At 40.5% G+C, this 13494-nt stretch overlaps 1 protein-coding gene across 1 annotated transcript in view; it reads right to left on the bottom strand.

The window, feature by feature from the left end:
- Positions 1 to 13494, bottom strand: part of PKHD1 (PKHD1 ciliary IPT domain containing fibrocystin/polyductin) — a 160917-nt gene that overhangs the window by 55513 nt on the left and 91910 nt on the right. Inside the window, exon 5 of the mRNA XM_084830328.1 lies at positions 10209 to 10326. Coding sequence (XP_084686454.1) covers positions 10281 to 10326 — 46 coding nt within the window. The 3' untranslated portion in view covers positions 10209 to 10280. The remainder of the gene's footprint in view (positions 1 to 10208; positions 10327 to 13494) is intronic.

Genomic DNA, 13494 nt, shown 5'->3' with positions numbered 1-13494 from the left:
TAAAGAAAAAAAATTGGTAAAATAGCAGTGACCAGAAAGCATTTTCCCCTTTATTTTTAAAATTAGCATTATAGTATTATAGTGCTGTTAACTCTTTAATTTCAGCAGTATTCTGCTAATATTTAAATATGTAATAATATAAAACCAGAACAGTGTTTTAATGCTTTAAAAAAAATGGTGCCCATTGCTGAAATTAAAGTGAAATTGTCCTGAGCTGTGATATATTCATTTGCCCAATACATCAAAAACATGCCCCTTAAAAAAAAGATGGAAGAATAGTACTAAGGACAGCTACATTTGTGGAGATTGTTTACTCCTCTGTACTTCTCAAAAGGTTAGACCTTCTGAAGTAAGAAAAAAGATGGAGAAAGCTTTGGGAAAACACGGGAAGTTTACAAATGGAAAACATTGTGAGGAACCCCCATACAATGTGAGTGAAACAGGCCTGATGATTTCACACTAAATGCCTATGGAACCAGCCAGAGTGATCAGAACTGCACACAATATCCTGCGTGTAACTACATCCCAGATTAACAGATAAAACAAGGCTGTTGCCATGTGTATGTGCCATTAAAAACAGCAAGTGCTTTTTAAATAAATAAAATGACCAACACATGTATTACCTCAACAACAACTGCAACAACCATTTCCACCCTCCAGTATAACTGCTCTTAAATACCTTGTACTGATTTTCCCAAGAGTTTCAAAAAATGGCTCATTGGTACAAATGTTCCATTTTAGCCTCAGAACATGCAACTGTAAATTGCATGGAATGCATTAATGGTGTAGAACTTAGGTTATTTTAACTATATTGAGAAACATGCACTGAAAATAGAGCCAGTATTATAGGGCTTTGGAAGGCAATATTTTCTGCCTAGAGTGCTTTGGAGTTTGGAGAATACACTTCCCCTTCCTCCTTACCCCTGTGAAATTTCACCCCTCATAAAATGGACGGTTTAGGCACACGCACCATGCCATGCCACAGAGACTATATGTGTCCATTTATGACAAATGTGCTGTCATACACATACAAGTGTATGGCACACATACAAGTGGCCAAAATGTGCAAAACCAGTACTGTGAAAAATACGCACTATACTAATTCAAATTTAGTATGTGGCTCTTTAGGTGTAATCCTAAGAACCAAAACTCCTTGGAGAACAGCTATTCTCCACCCATCTCAAGCTCTCTGGGAACTCTGCCAGTGCCAGAATGAAATATTTTCAGATGGGGCCACCAGAAATGCATCAGGTATCCCAACAGGTAAGGAGAAATAAAAAGGCTAGGGGAAAAACATCTGAAATCCCTATCCTAAACTAACAATACCATGGTGACTAAAACCCAGTATATTTTTGTTCTGATTTAAACATTGTTCGAAACTATATAGAAATATGTAGAGCTGACTCAAACAATGTTAATGCATGTGATAAAATGCACCCATACATACAGTTCTCGGGGACGTATATGTCCTAATCCCTAATTTGTAGAAGTGGGCACATTGACATCAACATAGAATTTAGTCAATTTGAAAATCCAGCCATTAATAAAGAGAATGCTAATACCTAAGCACTAAAGAAGTTGACAACAGAATAGAGATGACTGGAAAGGATTAAACTCCAGACACTTAATCTAATTATAATATTTTCAAAGTTTACAGGCATTTAGATCCAAACAGCAAGTAAATAACATATAATGTGCCTAACTGCCAGCCCTCTGAACCTCTCCATTACTTTATTAGTGCAAAATAAATATGCAGCTGCCACTTTACAAGCCTGACTTAAAAACAAAAAACAAAAAAAAGCTGCTCTTTCTTGCTTTCATAGCACTTGACCTGTTTTCTGAGAGCAGAAAAGAAAGAATATTGCTCAATCAAGTGTTTGGCTCCAGCTCTTCCATTGTTTGTTATGGCTACCCAATAAAGCAAGGAATATCTTACATATGACCTTAAGGTAATTCTGCAAAAATATCAATCAACTATAGTTATGATGGCCTCCTAACCAACCAAAATAAATACAGTTATACCAACAATAATAACTTCTGTACAGTAACAAGGGAGACATTTCCCAACACACATCTCCCTTCAAGAGGTTAAAAGAAACATTTTGAGGCTGGGCAATGCTTTGAGAGACCATCAAAACTACCAGTCATCTCAAATAAACATTAGTCTCCATACCTAAACAGTATTCCCCCCAAGTTTTAAAATATCCTGATTGTCAGAGGTGGGAGTTAGTCTCCACTGCAAAAATATGTGAAACATTAATGAAGGCAGACTAGGGAACATGTAAGCATCCGCGGTGTGGCACAGGTAGTAATATAGGCAAATTAGACATTCCATATTTTCTAGGATCTTACGTTCCATTTCTGGTTTGTGTCATTTGTTACTCTTTCTGATTGGGTTTATTCTGCAGAAGTGGCATCACTGATAAGTTGCATATTTCTATTGGCCGCTGCTGCCTACATAAAGCCCCATCATGTAGCAATGATACCTTTCTGTTCTACAAATTAAAATTAACTTCAGAATCCAGTATAAATGTCAATAAGCATGAGTAAAGCTTTTTTTTAATCTATTTTTTATTTTATTTTTGTAAATGAAATAAACACTACCAACAATATAATCAGAATCTTCTGTTTCCAACAGTACAGTATTCTAAGAAAAAGAAAAAAAGGGAGGATAGCAAAAGAAGGAAGAGAAAGAAAGAAAAAAGAAAAAACAGAATTATATTAAACTTCAATAAGAACAAACCAAATATCCAAATAGCCTTATAGCACAGAAATAGAAGCAAACAATCCATTTCCATTGGCCATAAATTACCATTCAGTTAATGCGTATTAATAAACATTAAAGGTTTAGCCAACAAGGAATGGTAATAATAAAAATAATCCCATAATGATGATGATGATAATGGGGGAAAGATGTTTAAGAGAGTAAAACCTTTGAAGTTTGCAAGAGGGTATGATGTAAAGGGACAGTCTCGGGGGGGCAGGGGGGTTGTTAACGGAAGAAAAAGTTATTCTGCTGAGACCACATACAGTCTTTGGATCTTTAGAGGCAGCACTGCCATTGAATTTCACCAAAAGTGAAATAACGTGTAAATTATAAGATTTCACTAGGATTGGTGAAATCCCTATGGGGTGTTCCATGCATCATTTCTAGTGGGCCTTGCTTAGATGATCCAACTACAGGGAAGTAAAAATAATGTTGATAAGAAGTTTTCTGTTAACTTGGGGATGATGGTACCACACATCTCCCACTAGCTTCACAGATTTGTGACATACAGTATATAGATATTCTCGCATTACATTTAGTCAAGCTGTTCTTTAAAAATGAAAATATTTTCATTAACTACACATTCACAACAAAATAGGGATACTAATTCTGATTCCAGTTCAGCAAGGCATTTAAACAGGTGCTTTTTAATATGCAAGTGTTCCCATTAGAATTAATGGAACTCAATGTGTGCTTAAAGTCAAGCAGTGTATGAAAGTATTTTTCTGGATCAAAGCCTGCCCTCCCACTCTGAGTTGCACACAGGCAGCTGCTTGAGCATTCTCCGTCAGAAATCAACTCCCCAAACTGATGCCCATGTTTCTTGGCCATCTGCATGTGTGCCCATCTGTTCAGATGGCATGTGCTCCCTTGCAAGCTGCTTGGACTCTTTCCTGACAGTACCAGTGCCAAGCAATGGTGATTTAATCAGCAGCTTGAATACAGCATCTCTTCTGGAGTAAAACTGCTCTGCATGAACAGAAATGAAACAGCATCACGTTTGGTGCACTTTGTCAATTGTGGCTATGCGTGCCAAAGAAAGCAAATGCCAGAGCAGAAGAAATGTTATGACCAGAGCATGCAGGCATTTGTGGATGGCCCAGAACAGCGTTGGTGACAGCAGGCACTTTGTAAAGCTTTTTTTAAAAAAATTCCCTATATTACACAAGTACTTTATATATAGCTTATGGAGAGATAGGAAGCAGCAGTCATGCCAAGAGCCATCACAAGTGACAACTTCCTTGACTCTCCGACCATCTGAGGACGGAGGGAGATACTAGTCCTATTCAGGTGTTCAAGCAAACACCCGTGGGCTTAAAATGGGGGTGTAAGAATCCCCCCCCCAAGTCCCTGCACATGCCAACTACACTTCAGACCTTTGCACATTTAGGGGGATTCTAAGCTGACAAAGCACAGCTGAATGTCATTAGAAGCCCCCTTTTCAGGTCTTCACAAGTTCAGCATGGAGGTCCGAAGGGGATCTAGCAGGCATGAGACGTTGGGGTGGGGCTTGCGTGTGTGCTTCCATCACCACCCCTCCCCAGTTTAAGCCCCAAGCATTCACTCAAATGCCTGATGGGAAGAAATAAAACATGCAAGAGTGGGGGATTTGTACAGTACAGTACAGTATGGAATCAGATAGATTCAGTCAACTTTTATTTCACTCCTTTCATGTGTGAATTGCCTTGCCTGCTTAGCTCCAAGAATGTGTGTAGAACAGCTTGCACAAAAGAGATGTAATTGGTTTTGGGACTTCTTAGAAGATACAAGGGCTTCCACATTCTGGGAACAAACGGCACTGGCCCACACATCTGATGGATGCAACATCAATTTGCATGTGTAAATGAGACATCACAGAGAGAACTGTCTTATCAGCTCAACCACAGTTCACACATTCCATTGCCAATCATTGTGCTGTGCAACCAAGCCATGACAAATCAAGTAAGCTACACTTAGGTTCATGCTGAAGTCCTGCTGTGGCACTCCCTCTTGCCATTCTGAGACCAGGCCATTCCCCCATACAAGCAGAAGAACCATACTGCCCAAGGATCTAGCTCTAGCTCTGCAGCAGCTGTATGTAATTAATTTCCTTTGTTAGCAGTGCTGGGATTAACTTTCAGTGATACACTGGAGCCAACCCTGAGAAGCCTTGGAGGAGCGTCAGCAACTGCCACAGGTACACACAATCAGCTTTGTTGGCCAATAAGAGCTGTAGGAGGAACATACAAGCTGTGATCTCACCCTAAGCGGGTCTAGAAATAAACACACCTGAACTGAGTCATAAATCAGGATTTACAACAGGAGAAAAGGCACAGAAAAACAGGCAACTGATACAGCTTAGAAACCCTTTAATAATTCACCACCTGTGATTTGCTTGTCCTGTCAATTGAAACCCATTTGGAGGACAAATCCCTTTCCACCTTCTACAGAACAGGTAACATTTCCAAGATGCTGGTACTCAAGACTAGGAATTATTAGGGATTTTGTTCAGTTCAGTCTGCATTTTTAAGCCAACTGACCTGATTCATGTTTCTCAGGTTAATATGCAAATTGGAACACGGTTCTCTTTTGGCTTTCATACTCCTCTGAATTTTGCAATACAGTCCTTTACTCAAAAAAACATATTTATACCATATTATGTATAAAATACATATTTTAGGTTAAAATGTGCATTTTGTGAAAACATACGTTAAAAAATAATGCAAATGATCATGTGGTTTTAAAAAATGCAGGAATGGGATGGAAATTACTAGGGATGAACACATGTGAAACTAGAAGGCATGGTTTTCTTTGTGGAGGGAATTACATCTTATTTTTAAAATGCTCATTGCAGAATCATTGTTATAGTATTTGAATTGTAACATCTATAATGGACACAAAATTATATCCCAAAAGGGCAGAGCAAAATTAAAAATTAATTAGATAAGTGGGTACTACAGTTAGATCGATGCAGTCTAGAAATAAGTAAGATGTAAAGGCGGGTTGTCTATCTATTGAGTGGATTTTTAAAAAAACTTCTTGAGCTACTGGCTATAGAAATGTCCATCATGGACCACATCCAAATTGTATCGATCACTTTACTGATGCATACCTCAGGGCTGTGTAACTTGTATGAATGTGCAATGGAAACACATGTGCACATTTCCAATGTGGGAGTTCCAAAACAGTGGTCTATGGAACTGGAGCACTAACCTGTAGCAATGATTGGGGGGGGGGGTTACCCCTCCTCAGTCTTGAATGTTGACTCTATTAGGCATCATGCCAGTAAACCTAATGGTAGGATGTGACACACTGACCACTGTACCGATGAAATACTAGCCACCCACAATGCAGTGCTTGTTCAGTAGGGTATATATGGACTCCTTAGTCAGTATCAGCTGCCATGAACAGATGCTAGTTCAATACCATTAGACAAAACTGTTCTGCAACAGATGAGACCAAGTGATACAGGGTAGTGTTCAGATAGAATATTAGTGATACTGATTGTTCACTTTGATGGCATCCTAAAAGCATTACTGGTTTCCACATCAATGCATACCAAGCACCTTTACATTTGACAGATGTTTTTAATAACAGCATTGTGGCAGAATCAACCTGACCCATTTGCAGAACTATAGCTCGAAACTGTAACTAGTTACAGAGAGTTGCCAACTAAACAGGGGAGTGGGGGGAAACAGCCAAGCTTGCTCTGCCTTGAACAGCAGTTTGATCTCCAGACATCAGCAAATGAAGTTTTTTGAGGCATGAAAGCTCATGCCTCAAAAAGCTAATGTCTTCAGATCAAGATGCTGTGAAATGCTCAGGAACAGTGGAAGGTAAAAGAGCCAGCAATCTGCAGCTATAAGACAGAAGAATTAAAATGCTACCTTCAAGCACACTCCTACCACTCCTGTTTTTGTAATAAAAGGGACAAACTACACGTTACATTAACTACACAGTATGTAGCTGAGCCTTATCTTTTTTATCCTAGAGGAAATACATGCAGCCCCAATTTGGATTGGAACCACCATGCACCAAGAGAGGGAGGATTATATTTAAGAATTGTTTGGTATTTGGTTTTGTCTGTGTGTGTCTAGATCTAGATCTAGATGACATAGATATAGATGAACACTTATCTTATTGATTATTGGGATTTAACTGATTCCTCTTGGGCATATTCCAGGCCCTTCCCTGAATGTTAAGCTTTCCTTTAAAGAACAACAATCCTACATTTCTATTCCCTTTTATTTGTAGAAAGCATGGCGGCAGTATTCCATCCAATTGCACTGTAAGAAGCAAACATGCTCCCACCTTCCAGTCTTCTGGCCAATTAATGCAACAGCCCTGGGATGACTGACAAGCACAGACATGATTCATATTTAATACAATTAAACATGTTAATCGAGCTGTATTTAGGTTCTGGCTGTTCTGAATTAATTCTTGCTCCTATCCCAATGTACCCCTAAGCCACCTCACCACAAAAATACTGGCTTTGGTCCTCGTTCTATAGAACATTTTATTGGTTCATTGTTTGGTTACGCGATCAATTGCATTCTTATCCCACCCTTCCTCCAACACATACATGGTTCTCTCTTCAACTATTTTATCCTCACAACAATCCTGTGAGGTAGGTTAGGCTGAAAGGGAATGACTGTCCCAAGGTCACCCAGCAAGCTTCACCACTGAGTGGGGATCTGAAGCTGGCTCTCCCTAGTCCTACACTGTAACCACACAGGCACACAGCAGTCTGGACTTTCCCCATTTTTAAGATACATTTTGGCAGGATATAGGAGCATAAAAAGGTGGGCACATGATGATAGTTTCTCATATTCAGGTGTCTCAAGAAAACGCTTATCTTCAAATGCTGTTATAACTACATCGTTCGAATAAGCAAATAAGGGACACCTGATAAGAAAAAGTGAAGAAGTACCATAGGCGTAATCTATGCTGTTCACCATATATGACTACATTAAGCTTGTCTGTGTGGGGGCAGGGGGATGTATCCCAACAAATAGGAACAAAACTGTAATCTTATTGCACCAGAGGCGTTCTCTGGTGCAATAAGGTTCTCTTATTGTGGAGGCGTTCCATTTCAAACTGACACTTAATGTAACGTAATATAAGGATTTGGCACAGAACCAGTCAAGTTGCCATTACCCCTTCTCCATACCCATCTTCAAGAAGGGTGGGATTAGTGGAGTTCCAACAGAACCGTACCTCCAGCTTCACATAATGAAGCCCTGAGCCTTTCTTTAAATGGCTGCTGCTGAAGCTCCATTTCATTCTGCTATGGAAAGACGTGAGCACTGAGGGACACACCTATGTGTCATCCAGTCCGGTGCTATTCCTCTCTCTTAGGTATTCCAGGCCGACAGTAGAAGCATGACCTCATTCCATGCCTACAAACAGCTCAACACTTTCTATGCAAGGGGCCAAAAACTGTTTATCATTGAGATTTATTTCCCACCTTTTTTACAACATACCCAAGGATATTTGCGATCAGGATAAAATACACAAACGATAATACAAACCAGAAATAACAAACTAGATACTGGCCCGGACCTGTCTTGCAAGTCATGGGCTCAGATGAAATGTGAATATGAGTTTGGACCCAAGGGCCTTATTTGTTACTGCTAGATTCTGACCTAACCTGGGTTCAGGGAACTTCAAGGCCTGCAACAGGATACCAGATTCCTCTTCAGGCGTTGTTATGTTATATTCTCTGTTTTGACCCGCTAAGATGAGTGTTGCTACAAGCATTGTATAGTGAGCAATACCAGTTTTTCTTCTGTGTGTCCATGCATGCCTGCAGTGGAGCTGGTTTCAACACCCTCCCCTACCTTTCCAAAACTTAAATCTCTCAGTGGGGGGCATGGGTGGATGCATTGTGACTTGAGCACAGCCTGCCTCTTGACACAATACAGCCACCGGCAAGGCTCATTTTGAACTGCATGATGATAACCTTTTATAGGACAACTGGTGAGCTGACTCAGATTGTGGCTCTTGGTCCATATTGTGTTTAGACAACAGAAAATGGGGGTAGGGGAAGAAGGCCAGTTTCACAGTATCATCCAAATAATTAGACAATGCTAATTATAATTGTTATACCACCTGAATAAATGTGCTCTATATTTCTCTCTAAAACTCAGTATGAAGGAAAAGTCTCACCTCCTCCAGTAAGTCATTTCCTTTCCCTGGAGCAATCACTGTAAAGGCCCTGCTCCTTCCCACAGATGTTCTATCTTCCATTGCTGGAGGAATTCCCAGCAGGGCCTACCTGAAAGTTCTTAATGAGGTGAGGAGGTAGAAGCAGAAAACCCTTCTTTGTTGTAACAGTTTCGGCCCAGAGGGACTCCCAGAAGCTGGATTCTTGGCCCATGGTAAAAGTACAGTTCCACCAACAGGTGAAAAAAGAGCAACCTGTTCAGGCCTAATCTCATATTTCAACTCTGTACTCTTAGTTCAAACCCAGCACATTTAAATATTGAAGGAACTGGTATGTTTACCCTGCAGAAGAGAGGACTAAGTGGGGACATGTTAGTACTTCACAAATACCTGGAGGGCTGTCACACAGAAGAAAAAGTGAAGACTTTTTTTTTTGCTGCCCCAGAGGACAACACTAGATATGATGGGCTTAAGTTACAGGAGGATAGATTTTGCTTGAACAACGGGAGAACCTTCTTGAGAATAGTTAGGCAATGGAAGCAATTACCTATGAGGTTCTGGGCTCTCTCGCTGGAGGTCTAGAGGCTGACCTGTTGAGAATACCCTAGCTCTGGATTTCTTGCACTAAGCAGAAGGTTGGACTAGATGGCCTACAAGACCCCTCCAGCACTATGATTTTATAAACACAACGGCTTGGATCCTAAATAAGTTAACTTGAGGCAGTCTGCACAAGGAATGTTTCCCATTCCCTCCTCCCAGCAGCCCCTGACGTCCATTTCACATTATTCATGACTCTCAAGAGAGGCTTTTTGGAGGTGGGAGCGGCAAGGAGGAGAAGATGGGAAACTTTTTTCTTACATGAATTAACTTCAGCTGACTTATCTTAGGATCCGAGCCATTGACAATTTGACATACAGGCTACAGTGGCAGTAATTGTTAACTGTGCAACAGCAAAATTAATTTTATGTAACACACCCAGCACTGCACTACTGCAAAGTTTATTACCGATACCAGTACTATTGTTATACCTTCATATGTAGATGCATAGCAAAAGGTAGCAGGAAAGTATCTTGCCCCTCAAGCAGCATCAAACAATTCCATATGTAATGCATCTACCTATTAATAAAGCCAAGGAATTTTCTTCCTTCCCAATGCTTCCTATATTTAGCAGCCACTAATGCTCTCTCTCATGCTTCTCTAACAATGAAACTCTATAGCCTGAAAAGGGATGGGGAGAAAGAGAGACAGATAAAAATGTGCTCAGACCTTTGACATGAAGCCAGTTAAGGATGCTTACCCAAGAAAAAAGTCTGGCCTCTTTCTACTGTGACATTATCGCCATCTTGTGGTGGGTGTCCATGAAGCCAGCTCATGTTCTTTGACCACTGTCCACAAAATCGAAGAAGAAGGATGCTCTAAAATGAAACAGAAAATGAAAAGTTAAGCAACACAGACTTTGCGGGGAGGGGAGAGTGTGGAGAGAAAAAACACTTAGCTGGAGAGATCATGAGACTTTTATCTGACATGCCTATTAGGACCAAGATACTAGAAGTATTCAACCTGTCTTTCAAATAATACTGGCATAAAGAGGGAGGGGAGGAATATGAAGAAATGTCACACATTCTTCTGATGCAGGGCAGGATACATTGGTATGAACTGTAAGTGAAGTCACTATCACATGTCTACTCCTGGAACAGCTGCAGTGACCCCTCCCCACTACAGCAGCCAGGAAAAACTAACCATCATCTGAGAAACAACAAAAAGAAACAGTGTGAATAAGACGAAGATACACCACATACCTGCTCTCCCAAAACAGCTCCAAGTTTTCCCTTCTGCACTTCTGCTGTTCTCCTTCCTCATGTTCAAAGTAACTAAATATTTTCCATTGGAGGCAGGGGACCAATTTGTTGCTACTGCATTTTGTTTCTTAGTTTCATACTTCTAAATTCTATTTTTCAGCCTGTTCTTTCATGGACTCATTTCTTTTACGGTTTAATGTTTAAATAATGTTTTAAATGGAATTGTTGATTTTATGAATGTTGCGAACTGCTTTGGGTACTCTAGTCAAAAAGCAGAATACAAATCTGAGGAACTCTGAAACTGACCTTGCAAACATTGTCCATACTCCGCAAACATCCCATTTAGAGGTCTGCAATGCTCTCTCTTTGAGATCCTATTTTTGAAAATAAACTAGAACCTGTAGCTCATGTAAAATTCTGTGGTTTGTGTCCCAGAAGGGGCGAAGCATACAAACCAATTTTGACAGCTGCAATTTTGACTTATAGCTGGCTGTGAGTTTCCAACACCAACTCACTGACAGGGTTCGGACAATCAGCTGGGGAAACATTGCAGTACAGGTTGTTTTCCCTGCACATGCCAGTTGCATAACCAGCATTTCCTAATTGCCTGCACTGTGTCACAGGTTGCCATATCATCTGAACCTGGCGCATGGCACAGCAGGGGTGGCTTCTTACCCACCCTACAACCATTTCACACCATTTTGCAATTGTTACTGAAGGGCTTGCCTTTGTGACATCACAAAGGCCTGCCCCCTGAACCTCAGGTCTTGGCTCTGAAATCTCAGGGAACAGGATGCTGCTTACTGGCAAGCCTAATTTCACAGAGAGCAAACTGGATCCACCACACACTTTCTCTCCCAGGATCTTCACACACCTCAGCTCCCTCTCCCAGGATCATCTCTTGCTTTCCCACTCTTTAGCTTTATGGTGAACGAGTATTTCATTATCTCCATTATACAGAAATTTAAAAGTTTAAAGCCTACCCAATGATGTCTACAATAAGCAATCTGGCGCACTTCTAGAAACTTTGTAAAGTGATGCAGCCAGAGCATGTAAAAGAGTTCAGAAACTATTTCAGCTCCTCAAGCAAGTGCCACCGTAGCTTTTTATTTTTGGCTAGACCCACAATCAGACAAACACTCTCCTGACTTTTTTGCAGCTAGGAAAACATTACTATTATTAGCTGTGGTCCACAGCAGGAGGGTCAGAGTGATTGGGGCAATGGGAAACCTTTAAGTAATGTATTACCACTCCCCCAACCAGCTTTGCAAGAGCAAACAAGTGAGACTCAGAGCATTAAAGCCAAATCACAGAGACTGACAACACAAGGCAGCCTTGCACGCACGCACGCACACCTCGGTGCACTGACAGATTGCCATTTAACTAGCAAGCATGGAGCAAGTGTTCCTGTTTCCAGTCACCAGTGAGGGACAAGGTTAACATTTTAAGTGATGGAATACAGTGTATATATTTCCCCATGCCAGAGACCCAGGACTCCAACACCACCTTTCAGAACACTTAATTTCAGTGATGGAATACATGGTGCGTACTTTCCAGGCTGTGAACTCTTGACAGCTTCTCAGATTAATACACCAGTGAGATTTGCTTTCCCTTAGCCCTCCCCTTACCCACCTGAAGGGAAGCAAAATCACATCTTCAGAGATGAGAAAAGATCGGGGGGGGGGGAATTCCAGGTTCATTTTTGTTGCCAAGTTGCCTTTTTCAAGGAATGTATTAACAGCCATCTGCCCTAATTATTCCTAGAGCAGTGGCCACCATATTCTTGCAACAATAGAAATAATTATCTCCTTAAGGACACAAAAATATTTACAGATTCAAACAAAAGTAGGTTATTTTTTGCTCTTAGGGAAATTTTTTAAAAGCTATTTCCAAGTGAAGGCGCAATTAAGAAGGTGGATAGAACCATAATTTTAAAAGACAAAGTAATGTCTATATTACATTCCCACACACACTCTGAGTACATATGTATACCTATGGGCTTATTAAGAAAAAAATATAAGCGATAGGTACATTACAGATAAAAACATTTCTACATCTTTCAGTGCTCTAGTCTAAAAAAGATGCATACAGGGGTGGCAAGGCTGATACTTAATCCACCCAAACATATTGGTAGCAAGCAGTTTGCAACAAGCATAGCAATTATCATTACTATCTCAACATTTGTTTAAGAGCTGGCTTGAACAACTTGTGTTGTGTTCAGCTTGGCGTTCTTGGCTGAATGCCCAAGAACGTTCTTGTTTTGCACAGTCCAAGGCAGGCAGCTCCAATAGGAAGGTGATTGAACTTCTATTAGGTCATGTCTGAGCTTGAAGCATCAAAACTTTAAGGCCTACTTTAAAGCAGCTCTCAACCCCTCTCTGTGCTCCCACAACACATTTCCCCTATAACCAGTTTTAAGCTTCTAGAATGTTATACAATGGGCTAGGCCAATAGTGCTCAACATAAAATGTGTGGGAGCAATATAGCTGACAAAAAAAATTGTGAGAGCATTAGCACAGACTCACAGGGTGCATGCATGTGTAATGCACTTGACACAAGACAATGTTCCAATATACAGTAGATAGATACTTCATACTATTGCTGTGGTTTTAAATGTTCATGTGGCCGTTTGCACGTGAAGACGATATGTTCCTTATTTCTTCTTATTTTTTAAATCTGCATGGAACACAGAGGAAACATTCAACATAGGATGACAATTTTGAAGGATGTGCCCCAAGTACTATTTCCAATTTGAGGCCTTAAGGGGAAAAATCTTGTGGGAGG

The sequence above is a fragment of the Heloderma suspectum genome, chromosome 1 (genome assembly GCF_057233095.1).
Source record: "Heloderma suspectum isolate Gila_16-S chromosome 1, 16-S_ref, whole genome shotgun sequence".
Lineage (NCBI taxonomy): Eukaryota > Metazoa > Chordata > Lepidosauria > Squamata > Helodermatidae > Heloderma > Heloderma suspectum.
Note: the sequence above shows the minus strand (reverse complement) of the source record. Positions and strands in the feature narration are given on the sequence as shown.